Genomic DNA, 23,233 nt, shown 5'->3' with positions numbered 1-23,233 from the left:
ATTACGTCACAAAATATACATATGCATACATATATAAAGAATAAAATAATTTTTAAGCATGATTATGGACCAAAATTCTAATCTATATAATTTTTAGGATAATAGTGTAAAACTTTCTTTGATAAAAATAATCAATATTTTTTTTTGACAAGAAGAAAAAATTTAGGATATTATTTTATTGTGTATTTTATGAAATTATTTAATTAATTTAAATGATTAATGTTTTTCTGGTGTAAATTAATTTTATGAGTATTTTATTTAAGGAGTAAACCGGATGCTTATTGAATGTAAAAACTGTTTCCTTTGGATTAAATCCTATACGTCCGTTTATATTATTTTAATATTTGTAACTAAATGGATTTTCGATCACTCAAAAATAACATGTTCGAAAAATAAATCTGCAAAAATAACATGTTCGAAAATAGCCTTTATTCTATAGGATTTTTTAATTTTTTTAATTACTATTGCAAAAATAGTATAAAGTAGAAGTGCATAATTGAAAAAATTACTCGAGTTTGTTGCAAATCTGCAAAAATAAAATATTCAGTTTAGCAGATCAGTTCAGCAGATTTGCAAGTATGTGTGAAAAGAACGTTAAGGTTTATAATTTAGAACTTTCAAGCATGTCTGGATTATCGAAATCCACGATCAACACATTCGAATGCTTTGATTATTGCTTTACTTTTTTATTAGTAGAAAAATATGTGAAAGAACTCACTTCTTTTTTAACTTTAACATAGTTCGTCTATTTATTTTGAATATATTAATATGATTATATTGGAAAGTATATAATATTTCATGTAACATTGTTATAAACTTTTTAAAATGTAATCAGTGATTGTTCTAATAACAATTTAAGAAATAATTGCGTTTTGCTATATTTTATGAAAATATATTATAGAATATAAAAATTTTCATTTCAAAATTCATTTAACCAAAAAATAAGTATAAAATAGAATAAAAACCATTATTAAAAAACAAATCTATTAAAAATGAAATTAAAAAAAAACTATAATTATTATTTCAATATTAATTAAATGTTAACCATATATACATATATAATATTTATAAACTATATATACGTATATTTATAGAGCATAAATTAGCAAGAAATATACTATATTAAACATATAATTATAAAGTATATACATATACAGCGATATTCCAGTATATTGCCTTATTATATTGAAATTCAATATGTATTTATAGTAATTAAATAAATAAAAAAAATACATAAATTAATTTGAAATATTTATTATTGAGTATGCAAAACGAATATTACGAATATATTGCAGTAAATATAAATATTTGTAGATTCGTGTAAAAAAAATTCTTTTTAATCTTATTTCCTTTATTATTAATAGTTTTTAGTTTTTATTACAAATAAATTGGCAATTTTTTTTTATTCTTCTCAAGTATTTCCTATTCAAATTAATATTACATATACACGAAATTTTATAATTTTTAATATAATTATACTAAATATTTAAAAATACTGCAAACAACGAAACATAAGTTTAAATTATTTTACATTTAAGCGAGAAAATGTCGGCAAAACAAGCTATTTTATTTTTATATCTTTTATAAAACAATTATAAAGTTTTTATTTTGGACAAGTTCACAGCTTTTCAAATTATGTTGAAATAAAAATAATATATATTTTAGGTTATAAATCAAAAATACTAAAAAATTTCATGTTTTTCTATATTGTTACACATATTATAATATTCATTAGATTTAGTTCTGTTTTATTTTTAGATGTAATTTTGGTTTTAAAACGATTTATCAAAATATTTCAATTATACTTGTTAAATTATTTAATATAAATTGCCAGTGCTCATGAATTTCGAGCATATTTAATTTATTTTTATATTCGTATTAAAATATACAAAAAAAAAAATTAGTTTACAATATTACAGCTTTTAAGCTTAATACCAAAAAAAATTAACGATCAAAAAATATGATTGATTATGCATTAATAAATATATACAAAAGTTTATATTACAATTATTACGATATATTTATATTAAATTAATTACATTGTACTTATATTTTATTTATACATATTTAAAAAAAAAAATATGTAGAAACAAAATAAACAACGAACTAATAAGTTAAATTTAGAATAATAATTTTTAACTTGGACATAAATTTAAATATCTGCAGAACTAAACTAATATAATTTTTAGAATTTCAAAATCCAAATATGAAAATTGGGGTATATGTTTATATGAAAATTATAAAAATAGTTTAATATCAAATTTTCTTAATAAATTATAAAAAAAATGATTGCATAATTATAAAAATATTTATCAATGTACAATAATAAAATTTATAATATAGAAAAAAAATCAAAAAAATTTTAATTAAAAAAAAAAGATTAATGAAATTTAATTTGAAATAATTATTGAAAAAAACTACAGGTTATGATAATTTATTGAAATAGCTTTTAATAATTTGCTTTAAAAAAGTTAATAAAACTTTGCGAAGGATGCTTTTTTTGCATTGCTAATTGTAAGTATAAATAAAAATAATAAATCTCTTTATAAATAAGCACTTTTTGCATTTTTTTTTGGAATTTGTTAAAAATAAAATAAAGAATTAATTTATCTTTATCTAATAAAAGCTATGGTGAAAATCAAATATAACATAGTAAACTAAATCCTTCGAAGAGATAATAAGTTTTATCTTAAATTAAATATTAATTTCATATAAAATATCACAAAAAAACTTATAGAAAAAAACTATAAAATTTAAAATAAAAATCGTTGGATTTTATTTTGTTAATTATTATAAGTAAAAAATCCCATCAACATTAATTTACAACAAACTCTTATACATATATTGTTACATATTTTATCTTATTTTAATAAATAAAAAAAAATCAAAAGACGGTATTGTATAGAAAGTTATTTTAAGCTTAAAAAAATAAAATATAAAAACCTTAAATATATTTATATTAATATCAATAACTATTATATTACCAAAGAAACCAATAAAATGATATATACAGAAATTAAAAATTATAATATTGTTTTTTTTTTTTGATAGACTGTGCATGGTTTTACCAATTAATTCTGCAAATTGCAATATCAAAACTATTCGAAAAAAATTGTTTTAAAATTGAAATAAAAACAGCTTTTGTATACATATTTCAAATTTTATTAGTTTTAAAATAATTCTGTAAAAAACTTTTTTCAAGGTTTTTGTAGACTTTTTCAAAAATACTTACACATTATGCTTATAAAGATACTGTAGCAGCATAAAAAATTTGTAAAAAATTTAAGTATAAATTAGTACAATAACACATTTACAACATAATTGAATTCATTAAATTGTAAAATAACAGTATTTAAAATTCAAATAATTTAACTAAATTATGAAGTTATTTTATATACAATATGTATTTGGTTATTTATCTATGCTTTTCAAACTTATACCAGAAGTTTTAATACTTGATGATTTATCATTAACTGTTTTTTCATTTTTGTTTATATCAACTACATTTTCATGTTCAGTTACCGGTTCAACTGATGTACAATTGTCACAATTATCTTCAATTGACTCTAAAATTTCTGATGGAGCAGAAATAGCTTCAATCTCTTCGATGTTTTGCACTCGAGAGCCATTATTTAGTGCATGCCGAACTGTTAATGTAGTTAGTTTTGCTAATTGATTTATACTCTCATTTTGCTTAAGAAGCATCTCATGATAAGAAGCATGGTGGGAATCATTTTGTATTTGTGCTCCTGAATTAATATTTCGTTGATTATTTCTCAAACTTGGAATACGAAATATCAAGGACGCAAGAATATATTTGAAAAATAGTGTCAAAAAAGATATTAAAAAAAAACAAGAGCATCCCATGGCAAAATAATTCACTCCGAAAGGCAAGTCATCTGCAAATATATGAATCCGTGTTAAGTAGGAATGAACAGTATTATTAAGAGTGTTTAACTTACTATACAGTTTTTTATTCAATTCCAAAAATCGGCGAATCAACATTTCAAATTGATGCATGAAAACATTATAAATATATCTTGAAAGAACATGGTCAGCTCTACAGGTTTCCGAGTTTGACATTTTTTTACTTTGCTTCCTGATTCATTTAAAAAATTTAATATTTCAAAAATAAATTAATAAACTTGGTTTTTTTTACATTTAATTGATAAAATACCTTAAATAATCAGCACATTCTTCCTTTTTTGATGCTGGCGACCAAAATTTATACCAAGGTCGTTTTTCAACTCTTATATCCATACCTTGAACATCAAAGCCTTCGCACGGATTTCTTTCGTCTTTATCTAATAAATCGATAACCTTTTCAATTTCAAGTTCCTGTAAATATGTACGTATGTTTTTCGAATCAAACAATAGCATAAAAATATTAAAGAAAAAATGTTGTAAGGCTTTTAAGATAGCCAACTTTAGCCAAAAACGGTTTTTGTAACGAAAGGTTGATTCCAGATAATAGTTTCATATTTCCATAGTAAATATAGGATAATAGTAAAAATTTTCTTTAATACGAAAGGAACACTATCAAAGCTGATTTTCTTCTGTGAATTTTATCGATTTTCATCATTTTAAGTTTTCATTGAGTTAAATATTTTGCTTTCTTCCAAAACGAACCACAAAAAAATCAAAGTTAATTTTACTAAAAAACAAAAAAACGTGAGAATAAGAAAAAAACACCACCCTTTATGACTACAAATTTATGGAAAAAGAGGGGTAACTTAAATGATTTTCTTATAAAAAATTATTTTAAATTTATTGTGGAAAAAATAATGAAATAAATTTAAAATTTTTCTACAAAATCTTAAAGGATATTTTGGGAAATATAAACCTTAAGATATTATATTACCTAAAACCTTGAAACCTGATGATCTCTAGCAAATTTTGATACTTTATTGGATTAAAAAATACTTCTAAGCTTACAAACAAAAATTATCTTTGAAAACCTCTTTCGTCCTTCAAAAACATTTGCGACGAGAGAGCTAGAAAAGTTTCTATTCTGAACATTGGCTACGACGTCACAGAGTATGAAACCATTAGCTGCAACCACATTTACGCTACGGTGCCCCCAAAAATAATTAAATTCTTTACCACAAAAAATCGGCACACAATTTTTTAATAAAAAATATTATATGTATGTATGTACTTAATTTATCAGACTTACATTATTGCAATCCCAGTATTCACAGATAAAACCAATTATAAAAATGGACAGCAGGCCTAACGCTACAAGACTATAATCAAACTTTCTATGCAAAAATATTATTGAAAAAATCAAAATAGCTGAGGCTAGAAAAATATTGTCCTAAAAGATACAAAATGAAATCTTAACATCGTATTATTCATAAAGTTATACCTCAATAAAAGATAGCCAGGAAGTATTTAAAATTTGATGAATATAATAATTCGTATTGAAAGAATCTTGTACGAAATTTGTTTCAGAAATATCTGCCGTTTTTGAATTCGCAAACAGCTTTGTAACAAACTCATCCCAATCTCTTGGATCTGTTGTTTGCTCTACTAACGCCATTTCATTTTCACTAATTTCAAATAAAATAGTTCTTTGCAATTGATCATTAATCTAAAATAAAGGGTATTGTATGAAAAATATTATTGCAATACAAAAAAAGCTGTAAAACTACTTTAATGTAACTTTTCCTGTTAAACAGCTTTCTTATAAGTCTCTCATAGAACAATGTAACATTTAGTTTTCCTTGAAACAATTCTGTTTTTGTATTCAATGAGTGCTCATTTTTCGCTATGTCAGATGATTCCGACTTTGTATCCACTACATCCTCCTCCCAAGCATTTGGTTTCTTCCAACCACTTTTCAAATTATTATCACCAATTATTAGAGGGAAAAAAACTAACAAAACTAAAACAAAGGCTAAATTTTAAGATTAAAAAAAAATAAAGAAACAGTTTTGATTTCACATACCTAATTGGGTCCTCATGTTGCCAGTTGTAAAGCTTTTCTAATGTAATTTTTAAAATAAATGACCTTAGTCGAAATATTTTTTTTTAAAAATCCTTTCCGAGAGTTTCCCGGTTTATATTTATGTTGACAAAATAATATTTTTACATATTTCTCTTTGCGCTTTTTTTGTTTTGATTTTCGATGGAGAAATGACATCATTAAAAAAGTGTTGTCTTTAGTAAAGTTTTGAAGTTGTAAAACTTTAATGATCAGATTAACAAGCGTTATACTTTTCGAATATAATGTTAATAAGACAACAAATTGAGCAATTTGTAAATTTTTAACAATAAATTTTATGAATTTATGTTATGAATTCATATAATACCTTGTGAATTTATCCAAAACCTGTCTTCTAAAAACAAAGATTGCGTTTTTTTTAAATTTTGAGATTTTCAGAATAAAATCAATTTAGAAGTTTAAAATTCTACCTTGAAAACCATTATACTTTCCAATAATACCACTTCATCACTTTGCTCTGTTTACATTTCACTTCATTCTTGTTTATGTTTCGAAATTAATACCCTTATTATGATCGGTGAAGCGAATAGCTGGTCGATTCGAATGGATTGGACTCGCTAGGCGAGTGTAAGGGACGAATCGAATAGACGAATCGAATGATATTTTAAATTATACTTGGCGAATGCTTTCTTTCGAAAGATCAAAAATGTTGCTACCGCAAGACGTCAGAAAATCCACCGAAAATAATAAGGTTAACACCACAGATATGTACATTGTTTTTGCTTTTTTCAAAAACAATTAAATTTTCCTATCCTTTTAACAATATTACGGCGTTATTGTCCGTTAATTTATTTAAATGCTCGAATTTTTTTTGGTTCGTTTTTTTCACGTTTAAATTAATATTAAACAATCAATATTTTTTAAAATAATTTCTAAAATTTTTGAACTTACTTTACAGATAATTTATATTTTTCCATTATATCACTATAAATGCTGTAATATCCAACAAAAAAAATATCCAAAAACACTTGTGATCTTCGGTTTTATTCGCCAGGCTTGTCACACAGAATTTTCATTCGACAGATTTGATAGCTCATTCGCCTAAAATTTAGGCGAATTCGCTAATCATAATTCCAAAAATTCATATTCGCTCAAAATGTCATTCGCTTCGACAATTATTAAACCTAAAACTATCCCCGTCTACCAAAATAAAAGATCTGCAGTCAATTTGACGTTCTTAATTTTGGTACAATCTGAATTTTTAACGAAAATAAGAATGTACTAAATTCGCTTTGTACCATTATGTCAATAACAAGCGAAATTAACGCCGACTTGACATATTTTTGCAGACAAAAATTTCAGTATCCGTGACTTCAATAATGCGCTTACGACGGAAATTTTACACAGTATCAAATTCCAAAAAGTTTAGTAAAAGCTCTTGACATTGTATACTTTTCCTAATTGCGTTTTATTCGTAGTGGAGACGTAAAATAAAAGTTGCCAGAAACAACAGATAAAATAAACTAGCATATATTCTCAGCATTAAAGTTCTAGTTATCAAGTTTTTTTCCTAAAATGCAACATAAAAATGCTATATTTTTAATGATGTGGTAACGTTTTATAAAAATGAACATTTGCACAGAACTTTAAATTGAAATTTTCAAATAAATGTCAAAGTTATATGGATATGGTAAAAATTGTATTCCAAAATGTACGAAAAGCGAAAAGGTAGTTTTTGTTAAATGTCAAAGTTATATGGATATGGTAAAAATTATATTCCAAAATGAACGAAAAGCGAAAAGGTAGTTTTTTTTTACAATGTAAAGGTATTGAAAGCTCTGAGACTACAACCGTATTAATATCGTACTTAAATCTTTATTAAAGCGTTATTGAAGTCATGGTGTATGTACATACATACATATATGGAAAAAAGAATAGGAGAGAAACATCAAAATGTAAGTGGAAAATTACCTTTTTTTGTAATTAAAGGTACACAGCTATATAAAGTACAATTGCTAGTCTACATTACATATTTGTTTACCAAAATGTGTAACAAAAAGTGAAAACATTTGGTAGACGCTCTATGACTATGCAATGTATGATAAGCTACATGTACCAATTTGTTTCTGAAATGTCAGTGGTTTACAATAATAATGCAATATCGCGGTTATTAGGTTGTAGAATTCACAGCTGCTTGTTTGATTACAAATGTTAACATGTATAATATAATGCATGAGTTACACTAATTAATGAGGCAATTAGGTAATGAGTAGAAACTATACATATGTATGTATGTACAACATTTTTGATTTTGCTAAAACTTAACGTTTTTCAAAATTTTTGAGTTCAGTAATTCTTTAAATGAAGATTTACAAACCCCTCTATTATGAACACCGGTATCGGCCGATATATTATCGGCAGTTCTAATCGGTTTTAAGTTTCTTCTGTATTATGAACCGATACCGATAAAAATATTTCAACCGATTAAAGAAGCTTTTTCATACAAATTTTTGTTTTTGTAAATTGGAGAAAAAGTTTTTTTTTTTTCTAATGACATTTGTTTTCTTTCAAAAGTTATTTTCAAAAAATTTTTAAAACTATTTTGAATTTGGTTTTGATGTGCTAAAAAGTTGTTGTAAGCAAATTATTTTCTGTTAAATTTGTAAAATAAAAATATACATATATCGGGAAAATGTCGCGTGCATTATATTTTGAAAGTGAAGAAACGGTAGTAAGTGAAGAAACGCAAGCTATTCAAAGACGACATATAAGAGATTCAACTAATCCATTGGATTTAGACAACAAAATGTATGTTTAGGTACCTATTTTATTTTATTATTTATATAATATGTACACATTTTTTAGGTTTATCCAGAATTTCAGATTATCATTCCTTGCCAGGTTTAAGTCCTCTTCCATTTTTTCTACTAACCGCGCAATTTGTTTTTTGTTGCTTACGATTTTACTCCTAAATAAAATATATGAATAACATTTTGAAAGAAAATAATTTAGAAAAAATGCTTACATTTTAAAAAAGCAATTAATTACACCAGTTTCCTTGATAAAATGAAGATTTTACAAAAAAAAAAATCTGTCGTCTAAAAATTTGTACCCGCTTTTAAATCGGTGAAAATCCGACAATTTATCGTTTTCATAATACCAGCTAATACGTTTCCTATACAGGAAAAAAAGCTTTCCCGACTCCGATAAAATTTACCGATAAACAATGTTGGTAATACAAACACAAAATTTTGCCGATAAATTATCGTTTATCGGCCGATACCGATATACATAATAGAGGGGAAAGTCTTGCAGTTTACTATTTTAAATAGTTCTCAATCAAATCAAAACTAAAGAAATACACAATAATCCGTCTAAACACATCTTTAACAATTTCTGGGACTTTTTAATTTCGAAATACCTTATAAAAAATTAAGGGTTTTTTTAACAAAAATTCAGACAAGCAAATCCATTTATACTTTCGTCTGCTGAGAAATGAAACAGTGTATGATGCGTATACTCTGTTTTCCGATTTTACCACCATTGGATTCCCCGTAGTCGATTTCAAAGTACAACTACATTAAGTAACTCTTCACATTGATTGCGATAGTGTTCTATAATTTCATAAAAGTATAAATGTTTTGTTAAAAGCTTTAAAAATTTGGTGTTATCTTTCAAAATAACTTATATAAAAAGCTTTATGTACTTTTTAGGCTATAAACGTAAGTTTAAATTTTCAAAAAACTTTAAATACAATTTGCTCGAAACAATATACAGCAATCCCTCCTATAACGTAACCTCTTACTATATAATATCGATACAGCAATCCCTCCTATAACGTAATTTTTGGGACCGAAAAATTTTTACGTTAAGTGAAATTACATTATAGGAGGTCTAGCTAAACTAATATGACTAATATGTATGTATGTACTTGATATTTGTCTAAACTAGTAAGTTGTCTGTTGGTAAAGAAAGAAATTTAAATGAAAAAAAAAATAGATTATTGCATATTAAATTATTTTAAAATTACGTAAAACGAGGTAAAAATTACATTAAGTGAAAATAGGTAGGAAAAATAAAATTTACATATATCGAAATTATATAGTAAGAGGTTACGTTATAGGAGGGATTGCTGTATATGTAAATTTTATTTTTCCTACCTATTTTCACTTAATGTAATTTTTACCTCGTTTTACGTAATTTTAAAATAATTTAATATGCAATAATCTATTTTTTTTTTCATTTAAATTTCTTTCTTTACCATCAGACAACTTACTAGTTTAGGCAAATATCAAGTACATACATATTAGTCATATTAGTTTAGTTGGACCTCCTATAATGTAATTTCACTTAACGTAAAAATTTTTCGGTCCCAAAAATTACGTTATAGGAGGGATTGCTGTATTTTTTTATACACTGTTTCATTTCTCAGCAGACTCTTTGTAACCTTATGATACAAATGTTTAAAAAAAACAAGAACAGCTTTAAATAATTCTTTGATTTCGGGACACAAAAATTATTCCTTAGATTCCAATGGTTAGCGTAAATACATACTTTTAATATCTTTCTTAGTATCCTAGCAAAATTTGTTTTTAATTCATGCTTTAATTCTTAAAATAAACTTTAAATTTAATAAAAGCCAATTTATAAATAAATATACATAGGTACATTTTTTATGCCATATAAAAGGAACTTATTATACCTACATACTTAGTTTTTATGTAAACAAACAAACACAAATGCACGTCTAAGTTTAGCGATAAATATTACAAAATTATTAAAACGAAATTGTATTAACGCTTGGATAAGCTTCCTCAGTATTCAAATTTCTTAATTTTTTAATTCTTTTTTAAAGCGGTCTTTCTTTTTTTGTTTTCTTGTTTTTCATTTAAATTTGAGTTTAAACTTTTACGTTTGCGTCCTTTCTCCGTAATTTTAGCTACATTTTGTAAAAATTGTAAACCAGCATTTTCATCACTTTCTTCTTCATTTAAAAATCCCATAACCGGAGTTTCTTCCATTATTGAAATATCTTTTCCTGCCTGGCTTTTCCTTTGAGTTGAAGACCTTGTGGAAACAATTTTTCTCTTTTCTGAATCAACTTTTTTCGATTTATTTGGTTTACCAACACTTTTTTTTGAAGCCACGGTTTTAGCTGCAGATAATTCATCATCACTTCCACTTGATTTTTCATCATTATTACTGTCTCTTTCGCTATCTATTATTTCCGTATTATTATCATTCTGATCATCAAGCAAGTCCTCAATTTGACTACTATGATCCAAACTTTCATGAATCGCATCTTTTAAATTTTTAGTTTGAATTCTAAAATCTCTAACTGTTCCAATATGTAAAAAATGAGTTATATCATTTCCAGTTTTCTTACTCAAAAACATTACGTACTTATTGAAAGTTTCCATTCGTAAGATCAATTTAGGTAAATGTTTTGTTTCTCTTAACACTTTAGCACCATCTGCTGTTGGATTTTTTTTGTTTTTTTTCTCATCCAAACTGTATAAAATTTTTTCATCAATGTTTATAATTAACGCATAAATTCGTGAAGCTAACGGTTTTCCGGCTAGGCGAACAACTTGATCATATTTAATATTTTGAAATGATACTGCAAGTCGAGAATGTTGCAACATTAAGTGCTTCGTTAAGTTATTCAAGGAGACATAAAATTGAATAAGAACGCGAACTAAATTGTTCATACATTCTCCTAAGGGTGTGTCAATGTTTGTCATTTGCACCAAACAATTAGTAATGTGGATAAATTGAGTACATACAGAACGTTCCATTGTTTTCAAATTTATACCACATATTTCTTGATCATCCTCCGAAACAAATTTAAGATTACAAAATGATGATTTAATTTTGAAAATAAAAAAATCTATAAATTCTAATTGTTGCTGCAAAGACTGTAATAAATAAATATAGCAAGACGTGAATGACGTTCCGTTAAGAGCTTTAAATTCTGATTGAGGTGTTGTTAGCTCGGTCTCTGAAATCACTCCCATGACTTTTCCTAAATGTGAAGCAATTAAATCAAAAAACGCACCAGAATGACTTTTCAAACGCATCGTAAAAAGTAATTTGTATATCAATGATGATTCCTGATTAATTTCATATTTCTTACAAAACCCGTATAACCAATCAAAGCTTTCCAATGCTAAAGATGTACCGGCACTGATAAAAGAATGTAAAACTTCTAAACACTGTAATAGCGAACTGGAAATTTTTTGACTAAATTCTTCCCCTATATCTTCTTTTTCATTTGTTGTTTCTTCTAAAATATTTTGGATTATGTTATAAATTTTATTCTTTTCATCGGAAAAAAATAATAGATCAACTTCTTTAAGAAACTGCTCAAATTTTGTGGAGTAGAGTTTTTTTGTAGTTAAAAGACTTTCCTTTAAACATTCTACTGCTAGGTAAGCTGATTCCACATCAAAATTTCGCCATAAATTTTGCAAATTTTTAATGCAGCGCTCGTAAATTACTCTTGTTACAACGCACACTTGTTTAAATATTCTTATACTAAGTTTAATTTGTTTGTAGTCTGGTTGAGAACGCAGCTCCTCTAAATAAGATGCTGTTACTTTTAAAATATATTGTACAAAAGCTGTATTGCTTTTCAAAAAAGTTGTTGAAACTGAGTCTGCAAAAGGAACCATGTCATCATGAAGCAATTTCAAAAATCGTTCCAGGGTCAAAAGATCCCAAATATTTTTCAATTTAATAGAGCTTTTGGTTGATTTTTTTATATGTTTGTTATTTATTAAATTGGTTTCATTTTTCTCATTCTGATCCTTTATCTTTTTTCCTTTTAGACTACTTTGTTCAACTAAATTTTTTATTCTTTGATGCTCTCCAAATAATTTCTGAATTTGAGTTACGTTGTTATTCGTAATTTTTGAAGTCCACAACAAGTAGTACATCAACGCTTCAAGAAAATTAATTTGCTGAATAGCTAAATACAATGCGAAAGTATCTGAATTATTAATATTCTCTATTAGTTTAAAATCTTTTGAAATTATTCTTTCAGCTACAGTTTTTATTATACTTTTCATTACAACACTGTTGTGAACTATATCATTTTTTTCACAAATTAATACAATTGAAGAAACTAATATTGTTAAACAACCGATATTATCACATATTTTAATAGTTTCACATTCTTGTTCTTGATAAACAATTTTCTCCCAACGAATTACAGTTTCGCTTTCGTCTACTTTAAAGTAGCCGCGGAAATGATTGTCAATAAATTCAAGAAAATGTGGCGCCAACTTTGGATTTAATAATACTGCTCTACCAAAATTTTCATATAGAGTTTCCTTTATTTCTACGGATGCACTAAAACACTTTCGTAAACATCCAACGATTTCTAAAACTAGAATATCAAAATGTCTTTGAGAATTAGAACGACTGCTTAAACAACTTTGTGTCATTAAAGAATATCCAGAGATGCATTGTTGCGTAAATAAAAAGGATCCATTTCCACCTGCACGTTGAGAATTATTATTATTGAGCTGTTTCAATAAACTGCAAAAGCCATATACCCCTAATAGGCAAGTTTCATGATCTTTTGAATTAATTGCTTTTTTCATTGTATCAATAAATGCATCACGAATAGGCTGAGATATTTTCATTAGTGGCAATATAAAGGACATCATTCTCATTGCATTTTTTCCCGGAATCCATAAGAAAAAATCCAAAACATTTTTAATTATTTGAAATGACTCTGAAACTGTATAGGTGTCGGAATGGGCTAATATTGTAAGGCACTCAGAATAACGTTCACAATCTTGTTCTGCTAACATCCAGTTCGCTAAATTTTTAACAATACCATGACCAAAAATAAAACGTTTTTTAATAAACTGCGCTAAAAATGAAGTGCTTAATACACTCAGTTTTTTATGATTTTTCGCTCTTAATAAAATAAAAGCCAAATTTACTAGCCCGGGTGTTATAACATCTTTTCCATCCTTATTTTGATCTATAAGAACTGAAAAGATTTGCTGCATATTTTTTGCTTGTACATGGAAAGTATCGTCACACCACGTAGAACTTTTAGAAAGCTCTATTTGCTCTTCATTTTTTCTTATTACATTTTTTAAAAATATTAAAAGAGGTGAAGATAATATCCAGCAATCTGGATCCCGATTACTTTTGCTCATTGAAATTACTGCACTTAGGAAAAAAGGTCTCAAAATTATTTCTGGGCAAGAAGTAAGATTTCTTAGTATAACACATACCTCCTCTTCACTAATACGAAACCTTGTGCAAAAATTTAAATGGTGTAGAATAGTTTCTTCAGCTTCTCGAAGATCTTTTTCTGCATACAAATCAATACTGTCTAATCCACTAGCTTCACTTTCTAAATCCGTAAACAGCTTCTTATAATAATAGTGATGAAAATATTTTTGCAGAGCAAGTATTGGTATTATTAAATGTGAAGCAGTTTGACACATACAAAATAGTTGAAATGCTAACGGTGGAAGCTCAGCCGGACTTACTTTTTGAAGATATTTACAGAACTTCGACAAAGCATTGACGATCTCATTTTCGTCAAGTTTTAACTCTACGAACATATTAGCGAGAGCTGTTAAAGTTGACAAATTCCATTTCATGGAGAAAAGAAATTTAACCATATTATTTTTATATTCAATTCCGCTCATACTTACACCATCTACTTCTAATTTTTCTTGATTGCAAATCAAAGCTAAGGCTTCTGGGAATATATCCTTCCACCAAACCAATTTTGAATCACCAAATCTAATTGAATCATTACAAATCTCAATAATAGTAAGCAATTGAGAATTTCGGAAAAACAAGAGTTCACCGCATAATCTTGTTATTAAATCATACGTTTGTTTATAGGACAATTCGGTGATACTGAGTTCACGCAAAAACATTTCCACGCACTCAAACCTTCTTTGATTGCAGCTTTCATTATTAGAACATAGAGCGAATCCTTTTAATAAATAATTCCAGAAGTTTACTCCACCTTCCCTGACACTATATTTAATTGTTTCTAATATTTTCCCTTGTGGCGTTTTCAAAATTATTTTTTTTAATTCTTCATAATTTTGTTTTTCTCCATTTCTGATCACATCTGATATTAGCTTTTTAAATGAATCCATCCAAATCAAAAATAATTTTATTTACAATATTAGTTCAAATATTCACTGCTTTTTTTTTTAAATTCACTTTGACATTATTTGGTCCGCCAAATTATGCAAAAAAAACCAAACCTATATAAGAGAATAAGTGCTGCCGTTTAATAGAAATATTTAGGTTTAAAAGTTTTCACGAAAAGGAAAATATAAATTTGGGTTCGAAAGATTGAATGCTCATTCAAAATATTCAAAATCAGGAAAGTAATAGGAACTCGAAACAAAATTATTTATTTCTATATCTATCAAACTATATATTTTTCCTATTATGAATTCAAATATAAATTTTATGAAAATTTACATTTACTTATATCTCTAATCATCATTGAATTTTATTCGAAAGGCACAAAAAATATTTATAAACTTATATTACGTACAGCATTACTATACATATATATATACATTTACATTCGGAAATAACAAGTTAATTATTTTTTATTTGATTTATTGCATATTGCTCCTTATATTATATCCGGAAATTAATATGTAAAATCAAAAATTATCATACATAAACAGTACATACATAAAGAAGAACATACATAACAAACAACAATTTTTTCGTTCAAGTTCGTTCAAGTCCATCTAAATATAATTTATCTAAAACCTCTCTTATACCAGACAGAAATAACAATACTTCTCTTTCGCATGCGCAACACATTCAAAATTGCTATTTTTAGACTACCAATGGACGACTTTGGGAATGTTTAAAGTTGAACTTTAACAATGTCCAAATTTACAGTATGGGAACCAAACAGGTTAAATCATTTTTCTTAATTTATACCACGGCCAATATTTTTGTTATGTCAAAATTTATACCAATTTTTGAAAAAAAATTTAAGCGTAGACGGCAACAATCAAGTACTTTTTAAATTTTAAATTTTAATTCTAAATTTTAAGCAATTCGCAAATAGATTTTGTTAAATGTTTTTTAATAGTATAGAAAATGGTGCTGAAGCATTCATTAGAAATCCACAAGAGAAAATCGAAACAATATTCCACCCTTATGAATTTGAAATAAATTTTAAATTGGATCAAATAGTTGTGCCCAAAACATGTTGTATATTAGCAGAAAAAATTAGTGACAAGGAATTGATAGTAAGTTAATTAAATGAATTATGTTTTATTTGCGTTTGCATAACAAAAAACTCTTCCATTTTAGCAAATAAGAATAGCTGAAAAAAACGAGCGCAAAATGTATACATCAACAATAAATACACAATTTTTCAACATATTAAAAACTAATCAATCCTTGCACGTAACTTTTTTAGGATTTATTGATAATTTGCTTAAAATACTGCAAGGATGTCAAAATAAAACTCTTCAAATTTCTATTGTTCGTCGTGATAAAGAAAATGAAATTTTACTTCAATTTTATGAAGTTCATGCTTTTAAAAATTTAACCCACTTAAGTTTACCTATTGAAGAAGCCTCTTTAAACGTTGTAAATTACCATTTAAATAAAATCATTGATAAACTTCAGGTAAAATTTTTTATTTGATTTCATTAAATTATAACAGCTTTAAATTACTCGATGACAATCGTTTTCAAATTTAAAATTCCTAATTCGAAGTTACCATCAATAGAAAGAAAATTTTATTGAGAAAACTTAATTCATTTCAGAAACAAACAGTACATTATGAAACTACTATTCTTGGATTACAAACTGCTCTTAGGAATTGTAACGAAAACTTTTTGGAAATCAAAAAGGAAAACCAAACATTGAAGGAAGAAATTTTAGAACAAAAACATCTGTATACTAAAAAACAAAGAGCTGGTTTTGACGAAATGCATAATAAAATAAAATCTATAACAGAAGCCAAAAAATCTGACGAAAATGAATACAAAAAAATTATATCCCAATTGCAAGCGAAAATTGATTTTATCACTTTAGAAAAGGCTAATATACTAAAAGAAAAAAGGTAAAATAATCACCATTAATAGTTCCCTCGAAAATCTAGTTTTCAAAGAAATTATGATAATTGTTTACTTACATATTATGTATGTATATCAATTCTGACTTAAAAAAATCTAAAATTTTTACAAAGAAACTACTTCATAACTTGTCGAGGGAGTATACCTGATTAATAACATTTTTTAATCTAATCTAAACTTTTCAAATTGTAGTGAAGAAATTAGAAAGTGTGATAATTTGCGTAAGGAGATTTCGCAAATCAAAATTGGAAACTCTAATTTAAAAAAATCAAATGAACACCTCATTAAACAACTTGATTTAAAAAAAAGTGGAGATTGCCGGTATAATGAACAAGTAAATGATTTACAAAAAAAAAATTCTGAATACGAGAAAAAAATATCAAATCTTGAAAAAGTGCTGGTAAAATTTTTTATTATAGATAATAATAGTCACTAATAATTACATGTATTTTAAAGTCTGAATTGAAAGCAGAATTACAAGCTGAAAAAAAATTATGTCAGGTCAAACGAAATGCCCTTGAAGTTGCATCGGATGAAATTACTAAAGCAAATGATATAATATCAAAGCAAGCTGTTGAAATAGTGAAATTGAAAAAAACTATAGATTGGAGAACGGAAGTTGCTTTACAACAAGAGTTAACAATTAAAAAAAAAGAAAAAGCTTTATCTAATATAAACAATAATATCTTGGCATTAGAAGAAGAACTTAAGAAAATCCGTAGTGAAACTTCAAATTTACCTATTGACATTACTTCTATTAAGCAATCGGTGGAATCTATTGAAAAAAAATATAAAAACAGTACGAAACCAATAACATTTTCAATCACATCTTTGTTTAATAAACAATTTTTTTTTTCAGAGATTTTAGAACTTAAAGCAGCTACAAAAACTTAGTTAAAAGCAAATATGTACGGTATAATTTTTATATGGTACGTGCCTTATAAAAATAATAAATTTCCTATTTAACATTGATACTTAAATAAAACCAATTTTACAAAAGCTATGATTGTTTTAAATCGGATTTTTCAGACTGTAGTTCAGCTGTTGCTACAGCTTCAAAAATACTTTCTTGATTCATTTTTAATCGTTCCCTTATTAATTCTGCAATTGCTTTTTGTGTAAGCCACTCAAGTTTTTCCAATTTCTTAGAAATATCGCGTTTCAAATCCCAATCTTGTTTCCGAGGAGCCAAATTCGTTATGTCGATTTCATCAATAGTAATTGGTGTTTTTAGCAGTTCCAATTGATCTTGAATTTGTTCCTCAATGCCAGTATCTTTTCCGTTTTCTTCCTGGCTATCTTCTTTTAAAGTTTTATCCAAAGGTTTGTAGCTCCTAAATTTAGGCCTAGAATTCTTTTTTTTTATTAATTGACAAAAATAAATAAAAACCTTATTCTTACTTTAAATTATCTTTATGTGTATCTTTTTCATTTTCTGCTTTCCTTTTAAGATTTTCGAGCCTTTTCTTTCTTTTCAAAGCTTCTTCCTCTAAAGAATTTATATCAAGCCCTTCCATTAATAAAACCTATGTATTGACTTTACAATATCTGTAAAATATAATTTCGCGAATTGTTTATGTTTTATACACTTGTAAATTATTTGATATTTCAGTTTTGACTGAAATTAGAAATATTTATATTCTACGTTTACTTATTTTTATTTCTAGTTCGTTGCTTTTTATGACATAAAGTAGAAATGCAACAAATATGCTACCGAAATTGAGATTGCCGCATGTTTGAAAAGAAGTGTGTAACATTATATAGCCATAGAATGACATATCGTCGGCTTAATCTAATAGCAAATAACTCATTTTTGGCATAAATTTTTTCATAACTTCCTGTAACTCATTGTTCTAGGTAAATATATCAATGAAAGGTAAATAAAGGTTATATTCTAATTAAAATTCTTTTTAAACATTAAATTAATTAAAAACATTTACAAGCAACCATATAAAATATTGTCACAAAATAGTTTTTTTTTGTCTCCTGTAAAGTAGAGCAAAATGAGTTATTTGCTATTAGATTAAGCCGACGATATAAAACATTTACAAATAAATTATCCTTGACATTATGACAAACAAAAGAAAAATTATTACAAAAGAGCATTATTTGACAGCGACATCTTGGGACTTCCATTGGTGTTTTCGTTTTTTTACATTAGAGCAGATTCAAATCGGTTAAGGAATATATCCGCTTTAGTTTTTAACATTATAGTGTTCAAAGCTAAAATTAAAAATCCCAGTTTATAAAATTTTGGAACATGTTATCACAACTTTGAATCTTGTCAAATTTGAACTTTGAGCAAAAAAAGGTAAGCTCTGGTTATCTGTGCTTTATTTGTGAGAACTAATGAACTAAGTTTTTGCTCTTATCTGTGACTCATTAGTTTATGTTAGAGGTCGTTTATATGCAACTGTATTATTTTATTAAATCAGGCAATCAAGCTGCTATACAAACTAATTATTATGTTAATTCGCGCATTTGCTTTGTGTTGATGCATTACTTAAGTTACATATGTATATACTCGCGTAATATATTTACAATCAATTATTATGATTACAAGCAATAATTGCAAAACAAAAAATTGCATGTCACCTGTATCAAATTAAAAATTCTTTCACTATTTACAATGTTTGTTAACACTAATATACAGGTTATATGAAAGGTTTTCGCATATCATGTAAAAATTTTGACATTTTACTAATTGCAAACATACAATTTTGATAATTCATCCATGTATATATTTTATTGATCTTGCATTTTGTGTGACTTGTCCTCTGAATTAAGGTTTCGATTATTATAGTATAACTGGCATTCCTTATTTAAAAATGTCATTTCTCAATTGTCATTATTTGTTTTGTACTAGATATTTTAAATCGTGTTTTTTTTAATTATAATTTAGAAAATAAAAGTAGTGGGTAATGGTTTAATAATTAAATGTTTGATTTTAGTTCATTTAAAAGCTACAAAAATGCAAACTTTTTTATTATTTTTAACAATTTTTATTTCGAGTAAGTTAATTTTATTAATAATGCCACACCCTTTTAAAAATAATTGGGAATGTATATTGTTATTGCTTGTTTTAGTTCAACAATTTTGTTGTCAGTCGCAGTCTCGATACTGTGAAATGCCTCCACTCCTGCGGGGATCATGGTTTTCTTGGGAAGTTGGGAGACCAACTATAACTGTAATAGATGTAAATTCTATGTCGGATCGGGGCTATTGTATTATGAAAGTTATCAATGGAAGTGACTATACGTTTGTGTTCGAGGGCTCCCGAAACTGTTATCACTGCGTTGTTATATTTTCAAGGACACCCAATGTTTTTGAAAAGTATGAAAGCCCATGTATTACATTAAATCCAGGGCAAGAACCAACTGTGGAAAATATATGCCGTGGTATAAAAGATGACTCACAATTAATCACTTTATTTAATGAGAATTATATACCAGTTAATTGTCGATCAGCTTTGGAAGGCGTCTGGCAATTTACTTATCAGGTTAAAAATATGATTTATAAAATTTCATTAATATATATACATATATTATAATTATTTTAGAATCGTTTTCGATTTACTGGGGTTTGTGATCGTCCTGAAGCGAAAATTCAATCATGTCAGGTGCCAGGAACCCAATTTTTGATTCAAAACCAAAAATTCAATATTACTTACCATAAGTGTGAAGGTACGCTGTTAAAGTTTGTTTTTATTTTTAAATAATATAACATATCTTGAACAGGAATGGACGGCACTTTTACTGGTACAGTAGAGTATAGTTGCTTAGGAGATTGGTTTGTAGGAAAGAATCACTTTTTTGCTGTTTCAAATACAAAAGAAAGTAGAAAAGATGAAAAATACAGATGTTTTCTTAAAAATCGAGACGATGATTTGTATCTTGGTGTTTCTATAACTCCCGAATGTAATGTCTTAAAGACCCCTGAAAATTCACCGGAGCGTTTAAAGCTAACACCAGAGAAAGCTGAAGTTGTAGAGCCTGGATGTAGATTACCGCAAAATTTTAGTGGAGAGTGGGTAAATACAGCCAATATAGATGCTGATGTTGTTATCAATGAAACCCATATAATTGAAACTTATCATCCAGATCAAGGTTAGTCTTTCAGGTTATAAATGCATATAATTTAAAAAAAAACTGATGTCTTTTAGCCCGTTTTCGCAGAAAAATTTACATATGTAAGGAACAAAGAGGTTCCCGAATTATGATGGCGCGTTTAACAGTTGACGGATGGTAAAAATTTTAACTTAAAAGTAAGAACATTTGAAAAATTATTAATTTTCATCCATAGTCAAAAAGATTACATATGCTTCGATTTTGTTCCAAGACACCATAACGTTATAAGATATCGTATGGGAACGTCCTTTATTAAAGATGATTTTAGCACGGTTTGCTCTTGGGTGCAGTTTCCTAACAGGGAAGCTTGGTTGTACGACTTATTTTTAGCGAAAAATCCAGTTCCGGTTAGATGTCCCGTAGCTGGTAAATTTAATTTTACACAACGTGGCGAACACCCTTTCAAAACTAGGTGAATTTTATTATTATTTTATGCCTATTTTTTATTTTAATTTTCTTCAATATTATTTTTTGTTTTTATATTTTTAAATGGCCCGCATTCTGACTATTTTTTACAGAATTTTAGGAGGAGTAACGCTTAGTCCAAGGCCAGATATTCATTGCAAACAAAATATTTCTGATTTATCTGTTTGCGATACTGACCAAAAAGAAATGGCAATTGATGAAAATTATTGCTTATCAGTTGATCACTTAGGGCGGCCGGTTGACATTTACAGTAAAAAAATCTTTTTAGTTTTCTCGCAATGAAATTAATGTTCTTAAATTTCAGGTGATCCTGACTATCAAATGAAGTGCATAGGATTTTGGAAAGAGAACTTAAAGTCATATTTAATTACCTATGACGATTTAGATCCGCTTTCAAAATATAGGTGCTGGGTATATCAAAGATCTGACTTAAATCGCGTTCTGATGTCGCAAGCCGTAGGAGCTTTCTGTAATTTGAAACAAGACGTTATTTCGTGGAATAATAGCGAAGGAGCCGCAGTAGCAATTGATGCTATGGAGTACGAGAGGGAACGTGATCAATGTCCGATGCATTTTGATGATGGAGAAAATCCGTGGAAAGATACAGAAAAAATCATTATTACATTTGACTGGGACTTAAGCAAAGGGAATACATTAAGCAATTTCAGTTTAATTAGCTCTTTAATATGCAGTTTAGTTGTATCTTATATTATTTACAATTCATAGACAAATTAATTTCCTTTGATCATATTTGATATGTTATAAATTAAGTTTTTTAAACATCTCTTATCCTTTTGTCTCGAATAATGTCGGCGAATACAAATTAAAGACAATGTAAAATCGCTTTTCACATGCTTTAGAAAGTATTCATTTTTTTCCATTTATATACATAACTATTATTAAGGCAAAACAAAAATTTCAAAAATCATTATTTTCTTGATTGTACAAATAATCGGTTCTAATTTTTTTAAAAACATAGGTACTTATGTATATGTATGCATGTATATTAACAATACTTTACACAAAGCATGTGTAAACATACATATATATTATATATTTTAATAACTTAAAATAACTTTACCTAACTTACATTAAAAGACCAAGGAGTAAATAAAATTTAAACGTTTTTGCAATTGACTCAAATGTAAAAAATTAGATCTTAGAATAAACTCTTGTAAAACATTCCGTCCATGTGTATACACCATTTTTATATCAAATAAATTTAATTTTAAAGAAAATATAATTAAGATTACAAAATTTTTACAATTACTTATTTTCTTATAAAATTTTGGCTTACTGTTTTCGGTCTCCCTTATATTTTGGTGTGAGAAATGTTAGTGCGTCATCTTTGGAAAATTCATACCACTCATAACTTTATCATGAACTCAACTTCCATTCTAGCGTGAAATCCTGCAATTACAGGCAGGAATCATGCTTGATCCAGAACTTATATATCTACCTATGTATGTACTTTATTTTAAAATTCATTTTAAGCTACCTGTGTTTGCACGATGATTTTTGCATCACAAAGGGAATGAAATATTTGTCAACCATTTATTAACGTCAAAAACATGCGAAAAAAGTAATCCAGTGGTAGTGGAAAATATTTTTTATGTTGCTTCATT

The 23,233-nt window shown here is 26.7% G+C and overlaps 5 protein-coding genes across 6 annotated transcripts; 2 read left to right on the top strand and 3 right to left on the bottom strand.

Annotated features, from left to right (window-relative positions):
• Positions 1-3,220: 3,220 nt before the first annotated feature.
• LOC129612035 (uncharacterized) lies at positions 3,221-6,118 on the bottom strand. 2 transcript variants are annotated; one of them, XM_055525478.1, is made up of 7 exons: positions 5,951-6,118; positions 5,655-5,887; positions 5,369-5,593; positions 5,177-5,317; positions 4,178-4,338; positions 3,963-4,099; positions 3,221-3,899 (listed from the first exon to the last, which is right to left on the bottom strand). In XM_055525478.1, exons 1-7 carry the CDS (start codon positions 5,964-5,966, stop codon positions 3,412-3,414), a joined length of 1,401 nt encoding a protein of 466 aa, XP_055381453.1. In that variant the 5' UTR covers positions 5,967-6,118; the 3' UTR covers positions 3,221-3,411. The 2 variants fall into 2 exon arrangements, with proteins under 2 accessions (XP_055381453.1, XP_055381452.1); XM_055525477.1 differs by having other exon boundaries at positions 3,222-3,899; positions 5,655-5,899.
• A 4,486-nt stretch (positions 6,119-10,604) lies between these two features.
• LOC129611763 (uncharacterized) lies at positions 10,605-15,157 on the bottom strand. Its single transcript, XM_055525066.1, has one exon. The coding sequence runs from the start codon at positions 15,088-15,090 to the stop codon at positions 10,786-10,788; it is 4,305 nt and encodes a 1,434-aa protein (XP_055381041.1). The 5' UTR covers positions 15,091-15,157; the 3' UTR covers positions 10,605-10,785.
• An 838-nt stretch (positions 15,158-15,995) lies between these two features.
• On the top strand, positions 15,996-18,041 carry LOC129611884 (spindle assembly abnormal protein 6 homolog). Its single transcript, XM_055525297.1, has 6 exons — positions 15,996-16,218; positions 16,283-16,603; positions 16,744-17,042; positions 17,248-17,455; positions 17,512-17,854; positions 17,915-18,041. Exons 1-6 carry the CDS (start codon positions 16,045-16,047, stop codon positions 17,947-17,949), a joined length of 1,380 nt encoding a protein of 459 aa, XP_055381272.1. The 5' UTR covers positions 15,996-16,044; the 3' UTR covers positions 17,950-18,041.
• Positions 17,867-18,756, bottom strand: LOC129611885 (coiled-coil domain-containing protein 12). The gene is made up of 2 exons (XM_055525298.1): positions 18,457-18,756; positions 17,867-18,401 (listed from the first exon to the last, which is right to left on the bottom strand). Exons 1-2 carry the CDS (start codon positions 18,570-18,572, stop codon positions 18,056-18,058), a joined length of 462 nt encoding a protein of 153 aa, XP_055381273.1. The 5' UTR covers positions 18,573-18,756; the 3' UTR covers positions 17,867-18,055.
• Positions 18,757-19,920: 1,164 nt separating this feature from the next.
• On the top strand, positions 19,921-22,860 carry LOC129611850 (uncharacterized). Its single transcript, XM_055525248.1, has 8 exons — positions 19,921-20,066; positions 20,142-20,554; positions 20,615-20,738; positions 20,793-21,161; positions 21,218-21,299; positions 21,358-21,594; positions 21,701-21,858; positions 21,913-22,860. Exons 1-8 carry the CDS (start codon positions 20,027-20,029, stop codon positions 22,332-22,334), a joined length of 1,845 nt encoding a protein of 614 aa, XP_055381223.1. The 5' UTR covers positions 19,921-20,026; the 3' UTR covers positions 22,335-22,860.
• The last annotated feature ends 373 nt before the right edge of the window (positions 22,861-23,233 follow it).

Source organism: Condylostylus longicornis, unplaced genomic scaffold, assembly GCF_029603195.1.
Source record: "Condylostylus longicornis isolate FDR11 unplaced genomic scaffold, ASM2960319v2 ptg000055l, whole genome shotgun sequence".
NCBI lineage: Eukaryota > Metazoa > Arthropoda > Insecta > Diptera > Dolichopodidae > Condylostylus > Condylostylus longicornis.
This window is presented reverse-complemented; position numbering and strand designations above follow the sequence as displayed.

Coding starts and splice junctions, on each gene's coding strand:
- LOC129612035 (XM_055525477.1), bottom strand. Junction 4,100..4,177: donor GAATGTGCTGATTATTTAAG/GTATTTTATCAA, acceptor TAAATGAATCAG/GAAGCAAAGTAAAAAAATGT. Junction 3,900..3,962: donor ATTGAATAAAAAACTGTATA/GTAAGTTAAACA, acceptor ATATATTTGCAG/ATGACTTGCCTTTCGGAGTG.
- LOC129611884 (XM_055525297.1), top strand. CDS start 16,045: ATGTTTTTTAATAGTATAGAAAATGGTGCTGAAGCATTCATTAGAAAT. Junction 16,604..16,743: donor AAATCATTGATAAACTTCAG/GTAAAATTTTTT, acceptor AATTCATTTCAG/AAACAAACAGTACATTATGA. Junction 17,855..17,914: donor TGAAAAAAAATATAAAAACA/GTACGAAACCAA, acceptor TTTTTTTTTCAG/AGATTTTAGAACTTAAAGCA.
- LOC129611850 (XM_055525248.1), top strand. CDS start 20,027: ATGCAAACTTTTTTATTATTTTTAACAATTTTTATTTCGA. Junction 20,739..20,792: donor TACTTACCATAAGTGTGAAG/GTACGCTGTTAA, acceptor TATCTTGAACAG/GAATGGACGGCACTTTTACT. Junction 21,859..21,912: donor GCGGCCGGTTGACATTTACA/GTAAAAAAATCT, acceptor CTTAAATTTCAG/GTGATCCTGACTATCAAATG.
- LOC129611885 (XM_055525298.1), bottom strand. CDS start 18,572: ATGGAAGGGCTTGATATAAATTCTTTAGAGGAAGAAGCTTTGAAAAGA. Junction 18,402..18,456: donor ACACATAAAGATAATTTAAA/GTAAGAATAAGG, acceptor AAAGAATTCTAG/GCCTAAATTTAGGAGCTACA.
- LOC129611763 (XM_055525066.1), bottom strand. CDS start 15,090: ATGGATTCATTTAAAAAGCTAATATCAGATGTGATCAGAAATGGAGAA.